Raw genomic sequence first — 23,178 nt, forward strand, 5'->3', positions numbered from 1 at the left:
AACATTTCCACTGGCCCACTGACTGTCAACCTTCCGTCTCCACCTATCCCTTCACCTGCACTTGTCCCTTCCCCCACCCCTGTCATTCCCTCACCTCCGATCGTCGCCGGACCTTCCGGCAAGACGACCCCTGAGGTCCAGGACAAAGGAAAAGGTAAGGCCACCTCCGTCGACCTGTTGCCGGAAGTTGGGGGGAGCAACAAGAGGAAGTCTCCAATGATTTCGGGACACTCCTCCCAACCTCCAAAGTCGGCGCTGAAGGCTCGCAAGCGTGTCAAGTCAAGTCAACTCCCCAAGTCGAAGCTGTTTGTGGAGTCGGAAGATGATGAGAACCCAATTGTTCAGGTATGTGTTCTGGCTGATTTCTGACATGCTCTCAATTTGTTGCAGCCGATTTCGCGTGGAGTGCTGGAGGTTGTCCTTCCCCAGCGCACCATTGTGGTAAGGAAGCCCCAGTCGCCTCGGTCACCCGGTTCCCCCAAGAAGCAATCATTTGGGCCTACTTCGGTAAGTTTGCATTTTTCGTTTGGACTTTAAATATATGCTCATGTGTCCACAGCTGACTGCCGGCAGTCGTCCGGAGGTTACAGTGAGTCGTTTGGACATGTCCAGACCTCCCATGTATAATTCCCACTCATTCCCATTACATTAGAAATCTCCCATCAGTCGTCCGGAGGCTCGGGTAAGTCCTAGAAGTTTTCCAGAAACTCATGTGTATTAACAATCTGTCAGGCAACCTCCGGCAGGCGTCCGGTGACCTGCACCAAACCGGTTTGGTGCATGGACGACCAATACTCTCTCATGAGTCAAATACCCTGAAATACCACTATGAAACCCTTTTCCCTTTTATCTGAAGTTGGACTGAGGCTAAGGGAATATTTTTTTGCTTTTCTTTTTATTTTTTTCAAGTTTATATGCCAGCAGCCTGAATATTTTAGTACATTTAATTCTGCGATGAGTTTTGCTTAGTCAGCCATGGTGATGACCCAGACAAAATCCCACACATGTCAGGTGACTGTGAAAAATATTTCCCACATATGTTGTCCTGGAAAAACATTAGTAAACCCCTAAATACTAGGCTCGCGTCATTCTCACCCTTCAAACAAGGCAAAGCAAAGACAGCCACACACAGGATTCATATCATGTGACACTTCCTACTCTCCTTCTGGATTTGTCATCAGGGGTTGGACAGGTCACATGACTTAGCAAATACCCAATGACTCACTATGACTCCCTCTGAATATATGACTCACTATGACTCACCTTGCACATATGACTCATTATGACTCTTGATGACTCTTGAATACACTAGTAGCACAGCCACATTTATTGTGTATATAATGACCTCAGTTTTTGAAATAAAAAAAAGCAGATACCAGCAGGTAGTAGGGTGTTTCTCAGCCCAACTAACACTAAGTTGTGAAGTAAGGTGTGATAGGTGTCAGTACCAGTGTCAAGAACTGTTTCAAGACTGAGAGGAACATTCTCAAGAGACAGTAATACTGCAAGCTCATCATACTGAACGACCCGCTGTGAGCTCACTGTGTGCAACAACCAGCAAGCAAGGTACAGCCACACTTTTATTCTGATTTCTATTATTCTTTTTCTTTTCCTTTTACTTTCACTAACCTTTGGCGTTCTTTGTCCAAAAATACTGATCCAAAATATTCGTGTTGTCTCTACGTCCACCTAAGACTCAGTAGTAGCATAGTGGGGAGACTTTAGGAATTGATAGTGAAGCTTGACCTCACTCATCTGAGTAGTGATACTGAGCCAAGATATTCTGTGCCTGCTAGGCTTTAGCCGTTGAAGAGGGGACTTGGTAGTAAACCCAAGGACGTCCGTTCCTGAGTCTGTTTGAATACTCAAAGAAGAGTTCCTTGACAGCAGGTTCAATATTGAGCTAAGAGTTCTACAATAAAGCATTTGACTAGTCTTGACCTTTGATTCTACCTGTTTTGTGCTGAGGGGGTTTATCATTGTAATTCTGCACCATTTCTTTGGAGTATAGTTGGTACGAGGCACTGTTGTTGAAAGGGAACTTGAGGAAGAATCCCGTATATTCTTTTGGTCATTGCCATACTGTCAGGCTGACCATTGTTTGTTTGTTTTCCTGTCAAGTCCAAAGATTGGATTGACCATCGTATTACTGATCTTGCAGAAGTATCCTTAGCTGAACATACTTTGGGTAGTATACAACTAGCCACCCACGAACGACCACGTTATCAGTCATTGGTATTTGTCTGAATCGCTGACCGTGGAGATATTTGTTTTATAGGTGTTTATCTATAGATCATCTATCTAAGAAGACACCGGAAGTTGAGGAGGAGTCCAATGATACTTCCAGTGCTTCGGATGGTGACCCGCCGGCCACTACCACATTTGATATCACCATTCCCGGCCCAGTGAGTACTCAAATATATTCCCTCTAGTCCATCTACTAACGGATACTACAGAACAACCCCTGCCATTATTGTGTCAAGGAAAATTGGCCCTGTGCGACTCGATTGGACAAGAGGTCCAGCCTCCCCTGCTTGTCTTGCATCCGCTGCTCCACCAAGAAGATCAAATGCAACCCTGCATCTCTGGGATCGCCGCCCAAACGGACCCTAGGGAAGTCTACCACCGGCCGGACGCGTTCCAAGACACCTGCCCCTGCTCCATCCAATGCTCCATCTCCCTCCCGGTCAAGGGCCCGAACTCGTAGTCAATCTCGTGGCCCTTCCCGAACTCCGGCCATCCCTGCTGCAACCACACCCCAGGTGCAGTCACGTGGTCGCAGCAAGACCATCACTACCAAGAAGACACCTGCACCTGCACCTGCACCTGCACCTGCACCTGCACCTGCACCTGCACCTGCACCTGTTCCTGCACCTGTCCCTGCACCTGTCCCTGCACCTGCGCCAGCTGGTAAGTCACCCATACTTTTGATGACCGGCTGACCTAATTTTTTACTTAGCAGTCAGGTCTTCCAGCGTCGCAGTGCCTCGTGCAGCACTCGATGTTCCCATGCCGGATCTCCATTCCATGGCAATTGCGATTCGGGATGGTGCAGCTCGCATCGCTATTCTTGAGGCTCAGGTGCAGGAGCAGGACGCTAAGATTGATACCCTGCAACGCCTCCATGAGAGCCTCCGGCGCACAGTGGTCGACCGGCACCCTTCATTTTCACTTCCAGACACACCGGCCGATGGAATAATGTTGCTTGGTCAAGGAGGTCCCTCCCGTCCATGTCACCCCTCCCCTCCGCACTTTCCAACCTCATTGATTTGGACTTTTCAGTCATGCAACCTACACCCTTGACGCCTGAGCATGAATCTGCTGTGGTAGGTCCCATGGTTGAGCCCACCCAAGTTCAGCCTGAGGGTCCACAATCCTCTGGTGAAATTGATCTCCCTGATGAACCAGGCAACCTCCTGCCAGAATCCCCCGGCGATATTGTGGTCCCTAATAAACCAGGTAACCTCCTGCCAGAATATGATTCTTCTGATGAGGAGATGGATGTTGAGGGAAAGGTTGATCTTCCTGGTGAGGAGGTTGACATGGCTACATAATTGCTCAGTGATAGATGTACATAAATGTTTTTCCATGCATGTTACCTATGCCACAATTGAATCATTCAATGATCACTCCCGATATCCAGAACTCGAAACTGCAGATTGAGGTAGATATCACCCAAAACCCGAACACCTGAATGTCAAATTATTAGTGCCGAACCCCGAGTCCCGGGTGCCGGGTACCGAGTCCCGACACCCGGAACTCAGGATTTGACATTTTAGACGAACGACATCTTCCAGACATGTTTAAATCAACCTATGTATATCTGTAAACATTTTACTAACCCCCAAACCCCAAACCGAGATGTACCAACCTCCGAACCCCGAAACCCGAGAGTGCCGGGTCTCGGGTATCGGGTGTCCGGAACTCGGAACTTGGGAGAATTTGGGGAGATCAATACAATTTAATTTACAATCGAGTTGATTGACAACACATTGACTTACCCATGTTTGCAATATATTTTTGTTTAGACATACCGAGTTCCGAGTTCCGGACACCGGAGACCCGAGACCCGAGACTGCCGGGTCTCGGGTGTCCGGAACTCGGAACTGGGGAAAATTTGGGGAGATCAATACAATTTGATTCACAATCAAGTTGATTGACAACACATTGAATTAACTATGTTTGCAATATATTTTTGTTTAGACATACCAAGTTCCGAGTTCCGGACACCCGAGACCCGAGACTGCCGGGTCTCGGGTGTCCGGAACTCGGAACTGGGGAAAATTTGGGGAGATCAATACAATTTGATTCACAATCAAGTTGATTGACAACACATTGAATTAACTATGTTTGCAATATATTTTTGTTTAGACATACCAAGTTCCGAGACCCGAGACTGCCGGGTCTCAGGTCTCGGGTGTCCGGAACTCGGAACTTGGTATGTCTAAACAAAAATATATTGCAAACATAGTTAATTCAATGTGTTGTCAATCAACTTGATTGTGAATCAAATTGTATTGATCTCCCCAAATTTTCCCCAGTTCCGAGTTCCGGACACCCGAGACCCGGCAGTCTCGGGTAACTCGGAACTCGGTATGTCTAAACAAAAATATATTGCAAACATGGGTAAGTCAATGTGTTGTCAATCAACTCGATTGTAAATTAAATTGTATTGATCTCCCCAAATTCTCCCAAGTTCCGAGTTCCGGACACCCGATACCCGAGACCCGGCACTCTCAGGTTTCGGGGTTCGGGGGTTGGTACATCTCGGTTTGGGGTTTGGCACTGAAAATTTGACATATATATTTTTGTGAGTGTTGTGCTTCTGGTGTCCATGCTTAGAAATAGGATTTGTTGCACACCAGGGTTCAGGTGTGGGGTTTTTCCACTTCAGTCCTGGATTATTGGTCAATGCCACACATGATAGATTCATGTTTTTGTGCTTAGGGGTTTAGATTTGGTGGTTGATGGTAGGTATATGCACTGATAGTGTACATGTATCCTATGTGTTTGATTCGCCGGTGGCTACATCAGCTGTATGTCTTGATGGAACATATCTAGGCTCACCCATATATGTAATACACCCCCGTCGGCCCGCCCGTCTATGTATTATCCCCCACGTCGGCCGACCCGTCTATGTGATACATCCTATGTTGGCCCACCCGTCTATATAATACATCCTACATCGGCCCACCCGTCTATATAATTATACCCCACCTCGGCCCACCTGTCTATGTAATAAATATTTTATAGCACCCTCGGCCCACCGGTCTATTTGATATCTCTTTCGTCGGCCCACCCATATATGTAATACATTCCACGTCGGCCCACCTGTATATGTAATACACCCTACGTCAGCCCACCCGTCTATGTAATATTCCCCTACCTCGGCCCACCCATATATGTAATACACCCACGTTGGCCTGCCCGTCTATATAACAATATTTGCCTTACATCTCTCTTCAGCCCAGCTGTCTATAATATCCTACTCTACATATTACCCAGATGGGCCCACCCATCTCCATGAATGATCATATTCCCCCGGCCCATCCGTCAACATTAAGTATATATATATCATTGGCATACATGGGCCCACCCGTCTCCATCGGAAATAATATGAGTCCCGGCCCATCCGTCATCATCGAGAATATACACAACATGGGCCCATGATCAGCTGGCCCGTCTCATACGGGATATTATGGAGGTCGGGTGGCCCGTATAATACGGAATTTGTCACTGAAGGGGCTCCTCTAACTTGACGTCACGAAGCTCCGCCACACTCCAGGGTTGTTTCTATGTAATATTGAAATTTTTTATAACTCCTTACAGGACAGTCTAAAGTGCTTGACAGCTCCAAGCTCCTCATCAATTGTAACATGATCTGGCTGGTACCACCTAATCTTACTTACGCTGGTGAGTGGAACCAGATTACTAGTTAGATCTATCATTGATATGAAATACTGTTCTCAAAATATGTTTAAACTATGGAGTGGAGAAATGAAACAATCGACCTGATTCACCTTTCCATCACAAGAGCCTGGATAACCACATTTCGCCATATCCTATACCAGTACTGACTCAGACTCACACCCATCTGGCTTGACCGATGCTGAAGCTCTCCTCATAGTTGCTAGACTTGAGGAGTTGTGTGAAGGTGACACTATGACATCCAGCATTCCACATAGCCATGATTTTGAGCCATGCCTCAGTGGCCAAGCGCATGGCCAAGGTGCCCCTGTATACAGCTGTGGGTGCTACCGTCACATGAAAGTTGAACCTACACTTGCACTCGCAGATGCACTTGCAGATGTATCTGAACACCAGGGACTTAAAAGGGTACAATGGCCACCTCAAGATATTATACACTCGGTTCTAATGGTTATTGTTCCAGGATGTCAATAGTTCGAACACACAAATTGGAGGCCGTAGTGGTGACTCAGAAATTTGGCCCCTGAAGCGCAAGAGGTCAAAGACAGCCTCTGAGTCTGACCCCATGGTGAGCTTGACTCATCATTTCGTTTTTCACATCAGTTGTTAATGGCTATATTGATGTAGACACCACATCACTTTGGGCGAAACCTGAGCAATGTCCAACACGCTCAATCAGTACCAGCACTTGAAGTGCCAAAGTGTAGGAAGCTGGGAAAGGCCTTCGAATTGAATAGAAGCATGACCCATGAAACCTCAGAACTTAGTGTTGTGAAATGCCTTGAAGCTGCCATTGACAGGCAAACAGAGGTGCTGTCCAAGATTTATCGCATTCTGGAGGGCAGTGCCAAGTAAACTTATCATTTATGATACCTTCTGTTGTAAACCTATACTATCATGATGTATATTCAAGCCTGATGGAAAGCATTTCACACAAGATTATGTACTAGTAGACTGCTATTGAAAAAATCCATTGCTCCAAATACCTGCAGCTTTGGCTTGACGTTGCATCAAAGCTTATCTCCTTTCATCACTCACTAGGCCACCGTTGGTTTAGTTTAACTTGAAACTCAGGCTGATGCTTCTGTTCTTCATGCAGTTATGATATGGTTGGATCTACAGGTGCAGGGTTGGCATCTCACATGCGACTCTGTTTGTTTGAGCTTTATGAGGTCACCGGCATTACACAAAACAACCACACTATGCATTCTGGTTGCAGAAGAATCAAGACTGACCATTAGGTCATCATGCATTATGGCTTATCCACATAACAAGTTGTGGGTCCATTACTATTGACGAAGATTAGTACTGCTGAAGAAATGTAATTGAATTTCTCAGGCTACGATTTGCACAGATTGATTACCAGTCCTAAATAGTGCCAAATGCCCTGCTGTACCTAGCACAGGCTACCTCTATGCACTCCATATCCTGCTTTGCGTAGTCCAGGACTGTGCAATCAATACGCAGGAATGAAATCGACAAATGGAGCATAGCTTCGTGACCAGGCGAGCAGAATAGTAAGTTGGTTTGACAAAATTAAGTAATCTCAGGCAATAATATAGTGAATGAACTTTGGCTTGGCGCGACTTGGGTTGCAGCCGCTGCACCGCCACACTGGCCGAGTGTTCAAACCTTCATGTCAGTGCCAGCGCTTCCCATCGAACTTGAGAGAGAGATCATCACTCTTGCTATTGATTGCATGCAGCAAGCTTACTCATTCTTGTTTGTTTCACGGAGGGTGCATTACTGGTGAGCAATTCCGAAGGGTTGAGGCAGAGCACAATGATACTGAATACTGCTGTAGGATCAAAAGGCTACTTTACCGAAAAATTGTTCTGTCAAGTGAAAGCATTGCTATCTCCTTTCTTTCATCACTTTATATTCGGTCCTGTCACTGTGACTTCACTTGAGGGGCAGTGAAATCATTGTGTATCGAGGGTGATGTATTTCTGAGTACAGCCACAGAGATCATTTCCCTGTGCAATGGTACCACCAATCTTGCATTATGGATCGCACCATCGGACTTTAAGAATGAAACAACAAATCCTCTGCTACAGCCCTTAGATGACCTCCCACTAATATTGTTATCACTTAGTATATCTCTGATTTTCCGTTACACCCAGTTGGTCTCCCTTTCTGCTTTCAAAGCCTTCAGTACCATGACACACCTTGAAATTCTCAACGGCTGGGTGCTATGGAACTCTACAGTTGATCTGGAGTATCTTCATGGACTGGCGCACTTGTGTTTACATATCCATACACAGAGGACTAAACCAAAATTGGTGGTGTCCCTTCTCACTCTGCCACACCTCCAAGTAGTTGTCTTCCACATCTCAGAAGATATCAATACAGTCGAAACATTCCTGGAATCTAGTTCCCTTAGTGACCCTTGCATCGTGCTGGCATCTCAAGTTCCCACTGCCTGGGGTGAATTTGGAGGTGGCGACATGTCTCTCTGGAAGGGCACTGATCAAGTAGTAGATTTGAGGCGCACCCAAGGCATGTCTTTTTATCCTGAAAATCCACTATGACCAGCTAATGCCTTCAATAGGAGGGCCTTTTAGCATACCGTCATCTGACATTTTGCATTGCTGAGTACCTCTGGGTCAGTTCTGTATTGTGATACATACTTTGTGGCTCTATAGATAATCATCTTCAGAGCGATGTATGGACTTTGATGTGCTACCTCAGAGTAGGGGATGCATTTACTTTTTTCCACAAGGATCTATGTACATATTCTGACCAAAAATCTTATTTGTCATACTGAGAATGGCGGGTCATCTTTTTGGTTCGTGACAGAGTTCAGTCGCACCAGTCACGGCAGAAGAAGATTAGACCAGGTCTGGCAAGGAGAAGCGAATGCGCAGCATCAAGAGACGGCGACCTCGAGTTCATTCATTACATGCCCATCTGCCACCTCCTGTACTCAAGTTCATGTTCATTGTGCTCCAAGTTTAGTATCATTAATTGTATGTAGCATTACACTTGAGACTTATACATGATGCTAAACTACATCTTATAGTAAACAGTACATCCTATGCAATGTCTCAAGGATCTGGGTATGTGTAATGATTTGTGTTCTCCTGTCTCTCGCCAAAGACATCTACTCCACCATGTACTAGATGTACTGTGGCAGATGATGACTCCGGGGCTGCTGAAAATAAAGGTTTGCCTTCTATACAGGCATTGAACAACGCTAAATTCTCACCTAGTATTGTTTCCAGCCGCTTTCCACGTTACGATCCAAAACTAGTGCTCTGATGTGAATCGCCAGCTTCATCAAGATAACTGATGATGTGAATGAAGAAGTCCATGACCATAAGGGGACAGAGGCCGTGAAAAATGGTAAGGCATTCAGGTGAAATGATTTCTATAAAAAAAAAGCCTGACTCCCAGTGATGTCAGTGGATGGAGAAATGTTTCAGTCCAACCGCATTGTGGCTCTGCCTTATCGAGTTTGGCCAGAAAATCACTGATAGAAGGATAAAAGATGCGGGGGTCAGTCTCAAGCTCCAAGTTGGTAAGTATAGATGACATGGAGTTGGCATTTTGGGGGCTATACAGAGGCCTTTAGCAGGGGTATTTTTACTTCATTCAAATGGTCTCAATTTGATTCAATGATGTTCTGACATTTGTTGTAGGGGCTTTCAAATCTGGTTTGCCCACCAGCGCAAATAGTGAACAAAGACCTGGCCGTACATTTGTTTTAGTCTCTATTTCATCCAGGTAGTTATAATCTGGTTTGGTTTGGTGTCCCCACCTCTCATTGGTTTAGTGTCCCCGCTCTTCCATTTTATTCAAGATTTTTTTTTCTTGTTCCACCCTTACTACTCCAGTTGACCACAATGTTTTATGTAATCACCGTGAGCACATTAACTTGATTAGGCTGCAGTCATCTTTAATCTAATTGTGTTGATCAATAGGATCACCTGGAGCAAACTCTACTAGTCAATCACAGACTCAACATGTACGCAATGCACTGTCCATGGAGATATGAAGAATGTATGGAGCCGAAACTCAAAAGGTGTCGGATCTTTGCTATATATGACATTGTGATTGGTACATGTCATGAAACTAGCTGTTTTGAGGTCCATGCTTCATGTTTCCTCAGCTAAATTGACTTACATGCCCACTTCCAAATTCCCACTCAACATTCTTATCTGTGGGCAATGGCATCCTCATCCCAATCTCAATCTGAATCAGACAACAGCAACATTCAACCTCTAGTCACTCTTAAAAGATGAATTACTGCACTTGAGGAAGAAAATGCAGACCTTCAAGTCCGTCGGCTCCCTGGGAAGAAATAGTATGTCTAATATTTAAAAATACGGTACAACAGATTGATAATGCGATCAAAACAGTGAATCAAATGTATATTATGGCCGAGCAATTCGAAGGCTCATGTGCCTAACCGAGCACGTTGAAGATCTAGTGGTAGAATTTGATAGGCACATTGGACTGGGCGCTGCCAATGAATCTGATGCTGATATAATGGACTCAGATAACCCAGAGTAAGTGTTTTCCCGAATCTTACTGGTTAACTCTCAGGTTGTGTTTCAGAGAGAATAGACAGTATTGCTCCTTCAAGAAACTTATGACATGGTGTCCCTCAGTTCGTAAGTTGCTACAGTCATCTGCCAAGCATGAAACTCTTGCTTTTGCATATAGTAAGGTGAGATTCTCCAAAACAAATCACTGATGAATCATCACTGTATCTTGCATCCAGCTGAATGAAAGCTCTGATGGGGCCAGAGGAGACGACTCTGCTGGTCTCAAGCGTGCTGTCGCTGATTGGCTAATGGAACGTACCCCCACGCCAAATCCCCCCATTCACAAGCAAAACAAATCTGGTCGAGGATTTTACCATGACGTGATGGGCGAACTCTTGTGCCCAGTTGATTATACAGTAACTGGAGCAATCCAATGTAAGTGCTCTTTTATGAGCTGCGCCACAGATAACTTATACCTTCAAAGTGTTTGAGTATCCATTCGAGACTACCATCCCGATTTTCACATCACTGCTTGCTCTTGGCCTTTGTTCCTGTACAAGGATGGATGTTACAACCCCCAGAACCCTACAAAGGATCTGTTTAAAGGTGAGCTACTAGTCAAGGTGAGATTAATATGTGTGACAGAAGTTATACCGAATGTTGTCTGCAGGTATTTAAACGTGTATTCACCTCTCCGAGTTCCACAGATGAGGAACAAGTGTTGACTCAATGGGTCGTTCCGCACTTGGCAGGAACAGTGGCAAGTGTCGCACTTGGTGTGACATTTCAACACTAGTCAATATGCGATCTATCCAACCTCAAGCCATAGCTTACATATCTGTTCAGGTATCAGACTACTTGATTCAAAGTATCCATGTTTTGCTGATTAGAGGGTTTAGCTAAGATTTGCGTTGTCAAGCTCAGGATCTTGGCGCGTCGTTGATGACGAATTCAACAATCAAGAGTTTTATGATAACATAGTTGACTATCTTGAATTTCCTCCAACACCTGAAGCAGCGAAAGAAGTGGATGATCTCTTACTTTGGTGGAATAGGTGAGTAGCCTTGGTGTCTTTACACTGCCTTCCATTGATGCATTGACACATTGGGATTCCATTTTTTAGAAAAGTTTTTGGTCAAAAACATGTTTCTGACTATCGCCCGCAGCAGGCAAACCACATGTCAGTTGCCATGACTTTGGCCAAGTGACGTTGCCCATAGCTTAGTTGGGTTGGAACCTACTAGTACTTAAGTGGGAGTTCCTTGTATTAAACTTTATATTGTACAATTTCAGCTATGTTGTATAATGATCAATTTTGGCCACAACATCGTGCCGAGTGAGATCCGAGTAGTGCGATCAGGATTCAGTGCTCAGCAATGACATTAAGACCCTTTTCTGCGCAAATGTTGAATGATAGATAATTTGTTTAATCATTCTGCACCACCATATGGTTGAGACGAGTGGTTCACTTTCTTCACCCATCTAGTATTTAGCAGCCAACACGAATATGACACTTATGTGACTTCAGGTAACGAGTTGTGCGTGGTGTTGCAGTATTGAACATTGGTCGTGCTTGTGTCAAGAACGGTGTTGCAAGTGGTCAGGGACACATCCACCTGACTTGCAAGCTCTGGTAGCGCATACTGCGCTGATACATGTGGGCCACCAGCTCAATAATGACAATTTTGTCTCTAAGCACCTCATTTCGCAATGCAAGTCACATCAATATATTAGAACTTTAGAATAATATAGTGTGTCTGCTCGTACCAATCCTGCAAGTATCTGCCTACAAAATCATTATGTAGATTGGCCACAAAGGCTACGTGTTTAAAGTCATATATGGTCTCTAATACAGTTCCTGTTGCTTAATGTCTGACTCCCAGTTGTGTAGTTTTAAGACAGTGTATTGCACAAAAAGAATTATAATTTCTTCACTTACATGCCATACTTGGTGGTCCCACAAATATGTATTATTATTATTTAAATTGGTCAAGGAGGCTACATGTTTAAAGGTAGATATGACATTATATAACCGCTTGCCATATTTTACCTGATTGCAGACATTATGACCATTATAAGGTGGATATAACGGTTGGTAACATATCTTGATTTTCAGTGATGACATTGAGCCCCAGCGCTTATCACGAGTGCCAGGCCATGCAGGCTATATATGGCTATTCATGCCCCTCCATAGGCTTGGGACCAGCCTGGCTTATATAACCACAGACAAGTCAAGTGGCATAGCCAGGCTGGTTGATCTCAGAGAGATTTGACAGGTGAAGCATGGAGTTTCAATTTAGCAGGTGCCAGTCATGCCAGTTGAAGTAATAACACTACATAGTTACTATCAACTATCAATCACTCAGAAACTTTTATTCGCGCACGGCATAGAGTACTGCATTGCCAAAACTTCCTTTGAACATGCGCTGCATGGAAGATCATACAAATACTGCCCAATAGGCAACACTCATGTACACTCCAGAGTCTTGTCATGAGGAGTGTCATGATTAATTGTGATCGTGTTTGTAAAGTCCATTGGAAGGTTTTTGAGAGCATTCAAAGCTGATATAGACATAGGCAAATATTGAAACTCATGGTCATAACATAGAGATGTAGCAAAACAGTAGTGTCTGTACAATGTCTGAATGCATTATGTACGACAACACCCGGCACAACCGGCACCTGCTAAAATTCGAACTCCGTGCTTCGCCTGCCAAATTTCTCCGAGATCACGTCAAAAATTCTCCACTCTCATGTGACGTACGTCAGACTGGTCACGAGTCTAGCCCCTCAGCGCAGTACGCAATCGCCTGGGTCGTCATTACAATCACGGTCTTTGTTTTATTCCCTGACGGTGATGGTAGCTTTGGTATCTCCTGCATGTCCATTTCAGATGCCGGTATCGACGATATTGCACATGTTGCGCATTGACAGTAAAATTATTTTCCATTTCCAGCCTGGGTCAAAATCGCAAAGGTCCTACGTCCATGGTCGTTTTGACCTCCTGGTATCTTCAGCGGCTGGTAGAGCCGGTACACGGCAAGTTCCGTTTTCTTGAGCACAAACTTTGACCGTTTCTTGGAGTGCTGCAATCGGGGTTAGATGTGATCTGCTCCTTAGATGAAAATGGCAGACCTTCTGAGTCGAAGTGACCGTCATATATATCGTCACTCGAGGTGGCACGTGGCGCTATAATATCATATTCAGTGCAGGCGCTTGATCTCTCGCCAAGGAAGGCTACCAATGGGTCCGATAGGCCGTCATCGCAAAGTCTCCCGTAGAAGTGATTCAACGTATGGTAGTGACGCTGTCTTCGAAAGTAGGTAAGCGATCCCACCCAACCACTGAGTCGATTTCTACTTGTGCGCGTTTTTGAACATTTGGTAAGACACCATGGCGAGAGCAAAAACCATCAAGACTGAAATAATCTGTAAGAAACTTCAGCAGTTGACAAGCTGGGTCGGATATCGGCTAACCGTCTCGTATGAACCTGAATAGATATGTATCAATGAAGTATACCATCCCTTGTAAAAAGATTACGAACCCAGAATAGCAGTAGTAGCTGCTTTCTTTAAGGTACCCTCAAACAATGGTCTGGATGTCTGATCTTGCTTCTCGATTCGTTGGAGATTTTCTGCTACCATCGAAAACTGACCAAGGGAAGTTTTCGGCCTTGACGACCATGTGATTGATAGCTAGAATGAACTAATATCTTTCAAAACGAAAGATGCCCACCATATGCTCCTGTGCACATTGAAACGGCACGTCGGTCATTTCTCTCGTGCAATTGACCGAAGTGTGAGAGCATCGCGTTTGATTGAAGATCCCTAGCACCAGTCAGGTAACTTCAGTACTGCGTCAGAGTACAGAGTGTCAGCTATTTTCACGAGAAAAATAGCTTAGCTCACAGAAGGGAAAATTTTTGAGCAAAATTGCTCTCTAGGGATTCGAACCAGAGGATCATCACGAGGACTAGTTTGGCGGCCGTATGTCGTTGATATCGTAATTGATGTCGAGAATCCAGGTTAGTAGTTTACAAACACATAGACTGACGTTGCAAAGTGACAATGAGGGTCATTAATTAGATTGATCATCTCATGCGCGCGCTTGATCTGCATTGGACGAAACTTGGGTGCAGAGTCAGGACGGAAAGTTTGGTGCAAGAGTCGTCGGCAACGACGCCATTCATCACCATAGCCTGCAAACGCAAAAATGACCGACCAACCAAACCTGCCTATAATCTATAATGATTAAATGGAACAATGTTAGAAGAACGCGCAGCTCGAGTGCGGCTAGGTTAGAGCAGTGCGTGGGTACGTATAGATACCAAAGGCGCAAAACAGACATTGAGTTATAACTGCACGAAAAGCGCCAGGAGCTTATTATGTCGTGTGGCACGGGGCATGACGGGGAGGATGACTAAGCGCACGTAGGCTTGGCGCTGACCCCAAATAGCGCGCGCTCGTCGTGGTCGGCGACGTGTGGAGTTCTGTGGGCAGTGAGGAACCCGGCGGGAAGGGAGATGAGGGCGGGGGTGCCTAAAATAGACAGCCGAGTAATATATTATCGGGTTGGACAAGCGATAAACGCCTGCCGTCATCGTGACCCAGCTCCATTTGCCCCCTGATACTATATCATAACGATTGGTAAAAGCCCAAACGACGCAGAGCAACCTTCTCCGGCAGTGAAAAAACCGCGTTTCTCAGGCCATTAACTAGGATCTGTCACCCAAGTGAAGTAACAAACGTTTCATGCACGATGAAGACGCAAGATTGTGCATTCAGTATGTTACAGCTAACAATCTATTATAAAGGAGAAATCAGCGGGGAAGGGCAGGTTGCAAATGTAATCTTGCCTTAACTCGAAAGTTCAGACCTTGGTGGGCTGTGTCTGGGACTGCTGTAGTTTAGCCTGCATTACATTAATGAGGTAGCTCATATTCTCCTGCTTCTTTTGTATCGTTTCTTGTAGCGTATCGAGATTAGTGCGAATATATTCCACTTTTGTTTCATAATATTTGGTGGCCTGTGCCCGAGACTGTACGGTCATCTAATCAGCGGTGGCCTGTAACATAAGATCTCACACATGCCTTCTTCACGTAATATCCTGTACCGACGTCGACGATCACATTCTCCGCATCACTTAAGTGACCAGGCACATATAGGGAGTTGGTCAAAGGAACAAGGATAGTCGTTCCTGCACAGATAGAATTAAGTTAGAGCCTGAAGATGAAAATTCCGGTGTACCTTTGTTTTGAGGTTTAATTTCTCTGACATTCTCAATGCATGACTTAAACTTCGCTTGTGCCTGCTTCAGCTGAGCGAATGAGTTTGTGAGGTGGTTCAATTCCTACAACACAATCAGAGACGCAGAAAAACAGTGATATCATTAAAGTACCTCCTCTAGCTGACGGCGCACATCAGATAGCTGTTGGAGGTCGAGATCAGCAACATTGATTTGTTGAGGCTGCGACGAAGTGGTTGAAGCCATCGCTGGATTGAGCGTGACAAGAGTGTGACCGATGGTCCCTTCAGCCGTGACATTAATAGTGTGAGACAATGCGAGACTCTAAATGGTTGCTGCCTGCAGTAGCCTGTGCATGCGGCTGCAACCATGTCCATCGATGCCATCGACTCAAGAGGAAGAATACCTCAGGATATAGGTCTGTTATTAAGTCTAAAGCCGCAAGAGTTCAACTGATACCCCGCTGTCCAGTTGCTATCTTCCACGCTTCGTTTCACCCAACGAAGGGTAATCTAGTGGACTGGTGTTTGAAGGCCAGCGATGGTCTGTTTGCAGTTTTCATATCGGTTAGCGACTTAAATGTGCTTCAGACCTTGAGCTCGATGGTGTTGAATTTAGCACCCTCCCCAGTGGTCTCCATCTTGTAGACCAGGATGTGGTGTATGTGCCCTGCACCCATACCACAGCTCTACTTATCAGAATTTAATAGATACTTCACGAAGGATGCCCATTCCGGCATATGTGTTTTCCGTCGGCGGAGGACCGCTGAACAAGGCCACCGCGGGTTCCGGCTGACGTCTCTTGGAATTCTATTGGCCAAATCTACCCGGTCTCGTCCATGGCGGCATGTCGCTGCCCTTCGGACTTTAGCTGACTCCATCTATCTCTCGTTAGAAACCAGAGGTGTTTTAGAGCCATCTGAAAGCGATTGGGAACCCGCTCGTATTTTTTTCGAAGAACGCAAGGTTCGACGAGCAGATCTCAGTGGTGCTGGCAAATGGTATGGTTGGAGTCATGAACTTGATAATGTGCGATGCAGCATGAGCGTTACCTTATGTTTCTCTGACCCCAATATACAGCCGGATTCAGAATTTAATCCTACCATCCACCTCTCACACTTGTTGCGCATCCTAGGACCTTCGGCATTGACGTTGTACAAGCATGTCCTTGGGCGTCAGAGGATACTTATATATACGCTCCCGCCGGTTGAAGCCGCATGCATACTGTGCCAAGTGGCCGCAGATATCTGTTACGCAGCTCAACTTGACCCATCAACTAATGACATCAATGAAAATGACCCGGCGACGCAGTATTATACGAGGCTTAAGGGTAAAACACAAGAGGCTATTCATGTGCTTGGCATGGTTACTCTCAATGACCTTGACAAGATGGATCGCGAGGGCAAAACTGGTCGAGGTTGGGTTGCTTGTAAGTGATGATAATATAGCTCTAGGCGTGCCCCTCATTCTTGTTTGAAAGGCACGACTGATGCCATTTTTCTGGACAAACCATCTTACTACGACCTTTTGATCGATCTAACGACATCTACACCCTCCAAAACTTCACGACCGACCTTATACCTCTCAAAGCCGCAGCCGCAGCCACCTGGTTCTAAAGGGCCCACACATCGTTTAGCCATTTTTCGTTTCACGTGGAGTGATATAAGGCTGGTACATATATTTGCAGTCATGTCTCCGTATACGTGTTGAACACACCTGACAGTGGAACGAGCTTGAACGCATTCTGCAGCTGGATGGCGATCAATGTGCACAGCCATGCTGCCGCCCCTCATCTGAAATCAATGCCAGAAATAAACCCTCATCTTCGTGGACAGACCCTTGGAGAATATATGAAGATGTGTGTATTGTATGTGCTGGGCTCTGGATGGGGTCCTGGCGTGGCAACTCAGTTGCGTCCTATTCCACTGGCAACGGATCCCTCGCCAACTGGGGCAGCATCAGATTAGAAGGTGACGATGATCTTACCGTTGACGGAACATTTGTGCGTAACCTGGGTATGGGGATTGAAGGGTGTCCTGGTGGAAGCCCAAACTCAAAGGGAATGAGAAGGACCAGCGGCATGACTTGGCCGGTTGGAAATACTGGCTTTGACCGTCGCCAGCCTTCGTCATCTTCCGCTGCTACGCGATCTATGCCACAGTTATGCAATAATGGTAATGACACAGATCCAGAAACCAACGAACGACATGATCGTCAGATTCTAACGACACTCGCCCTACTTCAAACATTTCACGCCAACACCAGCTTCCAACTCTCTCGCCTAGTTGATCTACTTCCTTCTGTCACCTCCGGTACACCAGAGACTTCGGTGATTTACATTACTCCAAAAGATATGATATCATTCGAGCTTGGCCCTCTAAGCTCTCTTGATGCCCGTTACCTAGAGTGGTTAGCTGACGAGTATGGTGCAGGGTCGCAGATAGTAGTGAAGAGGGGATGGAAGGATTTGTTTGGAATGATATTTGGCTTTGGTTGACTAACATCGACTCTCGCTGAGAAGACGCGGTGTTTTATATTTATCATTTTGCTTTGTTGGCGGCTTGATGCCCAACAGAAATGTAGTGCTAGACCCTATTAGACCAGTCCACTGCCTTGAGGCTTCATTAACATTAATTACTTATGCAGTCACTAAACTCCACAGTGTGCTGACTAAGTACAAGTCATGCCACGGCCGCACTAGAATTCCGAGCTGTATCTGTCCCACGACCGGCCAACAGCCTACATCAAAAGCTATCCTCTTCTTCTTTGTAATAATCATCTAGTCGCAAAGTGAATGGCAGAGAGCAAGGTAAGCTCAACGAGATTGCTGAGCATCTCCTCACCTTTTGTCACTGTGGCATATTGCAGGGTCCTACAACTACCGGCGGTTCAGTGAACAAGCTCGCCATGTCTCGAGCGCTCGGGGCTGCATTTCTAAGCCATCAAGTCGAACAGCTGGAAAAATCGGTTACACGTGGGCCAGCATCTGGAAACTGGAGAGACCGTCGTCATCCGCAAGCCGACTTGGGTAATACCAACCGTCGCGGTGTTATCAATCATACACCCAAGCAGCGCCCATCTTCAGGCAATAGGTCTGCGAAGAAGTCTGTCGCTGAAGCTGTACCTGAAAGAGAGCACAGTGAAGCCAGGGTGCAAAAGCCCAGGAAATCGAGCCAGGAGGCCAGGGGTGACAAGGATGCAGATATAGTAGTGGTCGATGCGAGCGTATTGGTACACGCCCTCCACCAGGTGAAGAAATGGTGCAGAGATGGACGTGATGAAATCGTTATTGTACCCCTTGAAGGTCAGTCGAGACGTTAGAAATGTTTTGTCGTCTGACGTGAGGTGGCTTAGCCTTGAATACTCTTGATTTACTCAAGAAGGGAACGAGTCCTCTCGCCCAGCGCGCGCGGTCAGCTTCACGAATTTTAGAGGCTCAAGTTGGCACAAATCCTCGTATCCGTGTCCAGCGGGATGATGCCTTCGTTCCGTGGGACCGCATCGAGTTCAAGGACATGTCACCTGATGATGCTAAGGACAAAGCTATGTTACAGTCGCTGCACCTCTCTGGTTCTCCAGAGTGGGTTCGGCGCATGATTTGTTGCGCCCGTTGGGAAGTTGATCACGTCTCTGAAACTCGTGCTTCAACGAGCGACAAACTGAAAGTCGTTCTTGCTATCCTTTCCCCTTCTGCTACTCCAGTTCAGGTCTGTCGAACTGATGCAATGCCCGAAGTATCATCTCCGGTACCCCTTCCAGCTCCAAGTCCACACACTCATAAATACGAGCCTCGTTCAGCTGGCCTGTTGATTGGACACTGGGCTACCCGGGCTGGTATCACTCTCTTAGAAGTGGAACCTTCCGCAGCACCACTCGTTCCACCTTCATCGAACCATCCTCGTAATCTTGATGATGACGATAGAGGAAAACGACAGGCCGGTCGAGGCAGACGTAATTCCCATACCGCTCAGGGGGGTCTTCCTGTCGCTCGAGGCACCGGGCTAGTGGAGCGCCCTGCTGCCGTTATGCAAATGATGGAAGTGATCTCTCAGCCTAGCAAGGTCGTCCGCGTTCTTGCTCGAGGCGAGAAACTAGAACCAGACCCATAATCCTGATTATGCGGCATCTTTGAGTACAAGGTGTGTTCAGTTTAACTTATGGATGTTGACTACTGACCAATACAGCCGAGATATAACTGTTCCTCGGTTCCAAGGCTGTTCCAGCTCCGTCTCGATCAACGACGTCATGGAAAGTATTGGAAGCCTCACAGATCACGCATATTCGCTCTGCCTCTCATTCCTCAGAGCATGGATTCTGCAGGAAATGTTTCCAGGCATCTTTGTGTGGTCTCTTTGCTTCGAGTGTGCGGTCCTTATGAAGGTCTAACCACAGCAGTTACGGAACGAGTGTTCATGATAACTTTTTACTGGTTCCTATCATCCTACAAACACTTTGTTTCACTGTCTGCGGACTATCCGATGTGCCCCTACTGTGTATGTTCTATGTCCTTATGGTCCCATTTCTCGAAATAAACTATATATTCATTTCCGTGGCGGTTTGATTCGACATCTGTTCTTTCTGACTGGTTGCCAGGGGTGGAAGATAGTTCTTTCAACCCTACTGGAGGTTCACATCTATTCGCATCTCACCGTCTACAGTGGTCCACCAGTTATAGTCCTTTATTTCTGAAGCCTTTGGCCAAACATATAGTCAATGGTGACATATGTGGTGGGAACTATGATGACATGGGGCCATGGTTAATACACAATTAGCCAATAAACATAATTGTTATACGCTTTTATTTATCACCGGAGTCACCTCGTATTGGTCCTGCGTTTGTTGTTCGCCCATGTAAGTGGGACATCACTCACACTCATCACGGCTTGGTTCACCACCGCGTTCAAATCGTTCTCGTACGACGCCAATATTCTTGCGCTTATCAGAATTTTGCTCATTGAAAACCGGCTCAGGGCGCGTCCAGTAACCGGATCATTATTTCAGTAAATAAATGAGACAGGTTCCGTGTTCTATATATATACATATGGAAAGCCGGACGCGCGCGCTCATTATTAAGCGTCACACATCCATAATAGGCAGTAGGACCCTGTGTACTCCTAGTTTAAATTGTCCAAGAACAAGAGGTGTAGGTAACTAGATATATACACGACGAAGAAAAATCACCATCCATCTACCATTTCATCGTCACTTTCGCAATCCGAGAACTCCCAAACCACCAAACCAGCGTGATCAAGACCGACCAAGCTTTCGTCAATCCCTGTTGTGATATCCGGCTCATCACTGTGTGAGAGAACATCTAGTTGACGACAGTGTTCAGTGTCTAGCAAATACATCAGTGTTTAGACTGTCAGGATTGGAGACGACAAACCAAGGCCAAGTCCTCCGCCCACACCACCCATATAATAGGCGCCATTGGGATCCTCGCGAGAAGGTAAGTCTTGATAGTCATCTAAAAGTGGAACAAAATCTTCATCTTCATCATCCTGCAGCTGAATTTCGCCTGGTAACTTGTCAGCGAGCTGGAGGGCATCTAGCAGAAGCCGATATGTGTCCCAGACTGATTGTCGTGTGATAACTGGGCGACCGAGATCATTGTAGCAATGCTGGATGCATTTGCCGAAACCCTCTGGGACCAGGTCAAACACGCAATGAGAGGGCTTGATGTAAAGACTTCAGACGAAGTCTAGGGCCTCGGGTTCGATTTGAATCTATGATAGTACCAATATTAGAGTACTATTGCCAGTACAACAACCAAATTGATGTAGCACGTACCTTGAAATCCAATGCTCCAAAATCTTCAGCTGAATGGTAGATAAGATTGGGTACTCCATGAGGAAGAATCTGGATGGCGTGTCAATGCTTATTGAGAGTAAAACCACAGGCACGTACTTTGTTGCGGTTGTGCCGCTTGGCAGTATTGTTAATACGATCCTGATATGCATCGAGCTCCTGCTGAAGCCACGGTATGAAAACCCAACGGAAAACCATCCTGCAAACAAATATGACAACTAACACTCAAACAGAAGAAAAATGACGCACACTTGAAGGGTATTATTTGAATCATACCAACCAGAATTGACGCCATGATCAAGAAGATTCTCGAATCCAGGTGTGAACCGCCGGCGCAGTTGAGACCATGCGATCTCTGGCATAACATTCTTCTTCGTTCGCATCCAACGATGCTGGAGCGTACCATGTAAAGCTTTGTCATGATACTGTCGCAGCATGGTATGCGCGTTTGCAATCCCATAGTTTTCGGACCCCGGATCACTTTGAGTGACCATTGGCATATCTAAAATTTAAGTCAAACTTAGTATGTTTGTGCTTTAAAATGTGAAACACTTACGACCGAGAGCCTCGATTGTGTTAAGGTAGTAACTCAGAATGAGCTGCGGATTTCGGTTGGAATGCCAGACCCGAATCCACATTATACGACCAGAGAAAGGCTCAATGCCAGTATGCAGCCCAAGACCGAATCTGAGCCACTTGTCATGCTGATCGACTGCGAATAAATCATTCACGCCAGCTGCCCAGAAGCGTCTCCTTCGAAGGCGACAAGCCTTGCGCTGACGAACAAGTTCCGGTTCATACAAAGCAAAGTACTCTGTCACAACCCTCCTAGGATGCGAAACTCGTAGGTCAGTAAAATTGGTCCTCACAATGTAAAGATAACTCACCTAGCAACACTCATTTCCCGTTCATGGTATAGTAAACTCACCATTTCACGTGCACCAGCATTCGGATATGTAGCACGTAAATCGAGCATTGCATCACGAATGGTTTCGACTGTGTGACGCTGTTGACGGGTACGTTGAAGACCCATCGTCTTTCGAACTTTCAAAAGTGTGGTAAGCCTAGTGTATAATTATTTAACACTTAAATAACTAGATTTAAACACTACTCACCCGATACCGTAGCGAGTCGTGTCGATGTGTTTTTGCAATTCCTGGATAATCTGCCGATCGGTCTGGCGGGCCTTCCAGAGGCGAAGGATATGAGGTGCGATTTCGTCCAGCGGGGCTGCTTAGAGTGTTCAGATGCCTAGTGGGAGTGACTTCAAGTTGAAAGGTACATACGTGTAGGTTTGTTCTGGTTGGGCATTGCAACGTGCTCACTCTGAGGCTTGCAGGGTTACACTTTATATTAACGGTGATTTCCTTTGGACTTACCTAGTTCAGTGGCCCCTGACTAGAAGAAGTTCGTGCTGCGGCAACATGGGAATTCACGGAATTCGTGCCCGGCCTTGCGCCACTCATGCCCCGCTCGTCCCACTAATGCCCTCCTTGTGCCTCACATCTTCCTAAGTCAAGTTCAGTAACTACTTGGGCTGGACGTTCCAAACGTTCTGAACGTTCTGATTCTCAGTGAGTCAGGGCTTGCAACTACCACTAATTGAACTAAGAAATGTTGTCCGCGGTCCAAAGCATTCTTGGGCTGCACGTTTCAGATTCAACTCTTTCAGATTGTTCCATAGTGTCTTTTGAGGTGCCGGTTCCATA

General features: G+C 46.0%; 8 protein-coding genes across 8 annotated transcripts; 4 read left to right on the top strand and 4 right to left on the bottom strand.

The window, feature by feature from the left end:
• Positions 1-6,162: 6,162 nt before the first annotated feature.
• Positions 6,163-6,783, top strand: F5891DRAFT_1196485 (uncharacterized protein; the record flags this gene model as incomplete). Its single annotated transcript, XM_041368305.1, has 3 exons — positions 6,163-6,336; positions 6,392-6,496; positions 6,556-6,783. 3 exons carry the CDS (start codon positions 6,163-6,165, stop codon positions 6,781-6,783), a joined length of 507 nt encoding a protein of 168 aa, XP_041218920.1.
• A 3,871-nt stretch (positions 6,784-10,654) lies between these two features.
• Positions 10,655-11,476, top strand: F5891DRAFT_963076 (uncharacterized protein; the record flags this gene model as incomplete). The annotated part of the gene is made up of 5 exons (XM_041375965.1): positions 10,655-10,853; positions 10,911-11,041; positions 11,089-11,136; positions 11,184-11,264; positions 11,318-11,476. Coding segments are annotated over 5 exons (618 nt in total), but the record flags the coding sequence as incomplete, so codon positions are not given.
• A 1,627-nt stretch (positions 11,477-13,103) lies between these two features.
• On the bottom strand, positions 13,104-14,421 carry F5891DRAFT_1066832 (uncharacterized protein). The gene is made up of 7 exons (XM_041363120.1): positions 14,327-14,421; positions 14,154-14,271; positions 13,963-14,090; positions 13,895-13,908; positions 13,779-13,846; positions 13,554-13,729; positions 13,104-13,504 (listed from the first exon to the last, which is right to left on the bottom strand). The coding sequence occupies exons 3-7, from the start codon at positions 14,060-14,062 to the stop codon at positions 13,398-13,400; spliced, it is 465 nt and encodes a 154-aa protein (XP_041218922.1). The 5' UTR covers positions 14,063-14,090; positions 14,154-14,271; positions 14,327-14,421; the 3' UTR covers positions 13,104-13,397.
• Positions 14,422-14,443: 22 nt separating this feature from the next.
• On the bottom strand, positions 14,444-14,644 carry F5891DRAFT_963123 (uncharacterized protein; the record flags this gene model as incomplete). Its single annotated transcript, XM_041375968.1, has 1 exon — positions 14,444-14,644. A coding segment is annotated over one exon (201 nt), but the record flags the coding sequence as incomplete, so codon positions are not given.
• Positions 14,645-15,287: 643 nt separating this feature from the next.
• F5891DRAFT_1196488 (Prefoldin subunit-domain-containing protein) lies at positions 15,288-15,908 on the bottom strand (the record flags this gene model as incomplete). Its single annotated transcript, XM_041368306.1, has 4 exons — positions 15,288-15,455; positions 15,502-15,614; positions 15,665-15,767; positions 15,816-15,908. 4 exons carry the CDS (start codon positions 15,906-15,908, stop codon positions 15,288-15,290), a joined length of 477 nt encoding a protein of 158 aa, XP_041218924.1.
• Positions 15,909-15,992: 84 nt separating this feature from the next.
• F5891DRAFT_1066834 (uncharacterized protein) lies at positions 15,993-18,369 on the top strand. The gene is made up of 7 exons (XM_041363121.1): positions 15,993-16,080; positions 16,134-16,205; positions 16,253-16,322; positions 16,372-16,690; positions 16,742-17,090; positions 17,142-17,332; positions 17,385-18,369. Exons 1-7 carry the CDS (start codon positions 16,032-16,034, stop codon positions 18,156-18,158), a joined length of 1,824 nt encoding a protein of 607 aa, XP_041218925.1. The 5' UTR covers positions 15,993-16,031; the 3' UTR covers positions 18,159-18,369.
• Positions 18,370-18,568: 199 nt separating this feature from the next.
• On the top strand, positions 18,569-19,770 carry F5891DRAFT_1196490 (uncharacterized protein; the record flags this gene model as incomplete). Its single annotated transcript, XM_041368307.1, has 2 exons — positions 18,569-18,965; positions 19,016-19,770. 2 exons carry the CDS (start codon positions 18,569-18,571, stop codon positions 19,768-19,770), a joined length of 1,152 nt encoding a protein of 383 aa, XP_041218926.1.
• A 1,248-nt stretch (positions 19,771-21,018) lies between these two features.
• On the bottom strand, positions 21,019-22,780 carry F5891DRAFT_1131296 (uncharacterized protein; the record flags this gene model as incomplete). The annotated part of the gene is made up of 9 exons (XM_041364652.1): positions 21,019-21,336; positions 21,358-21,387; positions 21,452-21,520; positions 21,569-21,668; positions 21,719-21,971; positions 22,026-22,356; positions 22,398-22,533; positions 22,585-22,699; positions 22,756-22,780. 9 exons carry the CDS (start codon positions 22,778-22,780, stop codon positions 21,019-21,021), a joined length of 1,377 nt encoding a protein of 458 aa, XP_041218927.1.
• Between the last annotated feature and the right edge of the window lie 398 nt (positions 22,781-23,178).

The sequence above is a fragment of the Suillus fuscotomentosus genome (assembly GCF_016647785.1).
Source record: "Suillus fuscotomentosus strain FC203 chromosome Unknown F5891scaffold_101, whole genome shotgun sequence".
NCBI lineage: Eukaryota > Fungi > Basidiomycota > Agaricomycetes > Boletales > Suillaceae > Suillus > Suillus fuscotomentosus.

Coding starts and splice junctions, on each gene's coding strand:
- F5891DRAFT_1066832 (XM_041363120.1), bottom strand. CDS start 14,062: ATGGTAGCAGAAAATCTCCAACGAATCGAGAAGCAAGATCAGACATCC. Junction 13,730..13,778: donor ATGTTCAAAAACGCGCACAA/GTAGAAATCGAC, acceptor CTACTTTCGAAG/ACAGCGTCACTACCATACGT. Junction 13,505..13,553: donor CGGTCACTTCGACTCAGAAG/GTCTGCCATTTT, acceptor CCCCGATTGCAG/CACTCCAAGAAACGGTCAAA.
- F5891DRAFT_1066834 (XM_041363121.1), top strand. CDS start 16,032: ATGTCCATCGATGCCATCGACTCAAGAGGAAGAATACCTCAGGATATA. Junction 16,206..16,252: donor GTGTTTGAAGGCCAGCGATG/GTCTGTTTGCAG, acceptor AATGTGCTTCAG/ACCTTGAGCTCGATGGTGTT. Junction 17,091..17,141: donor TGGTCGAGGTTGGGTTGCTT/GTAAGTGATGAT, acceptor CTTGTTTGAAAG/GCACGACTGATGCCATTTTT.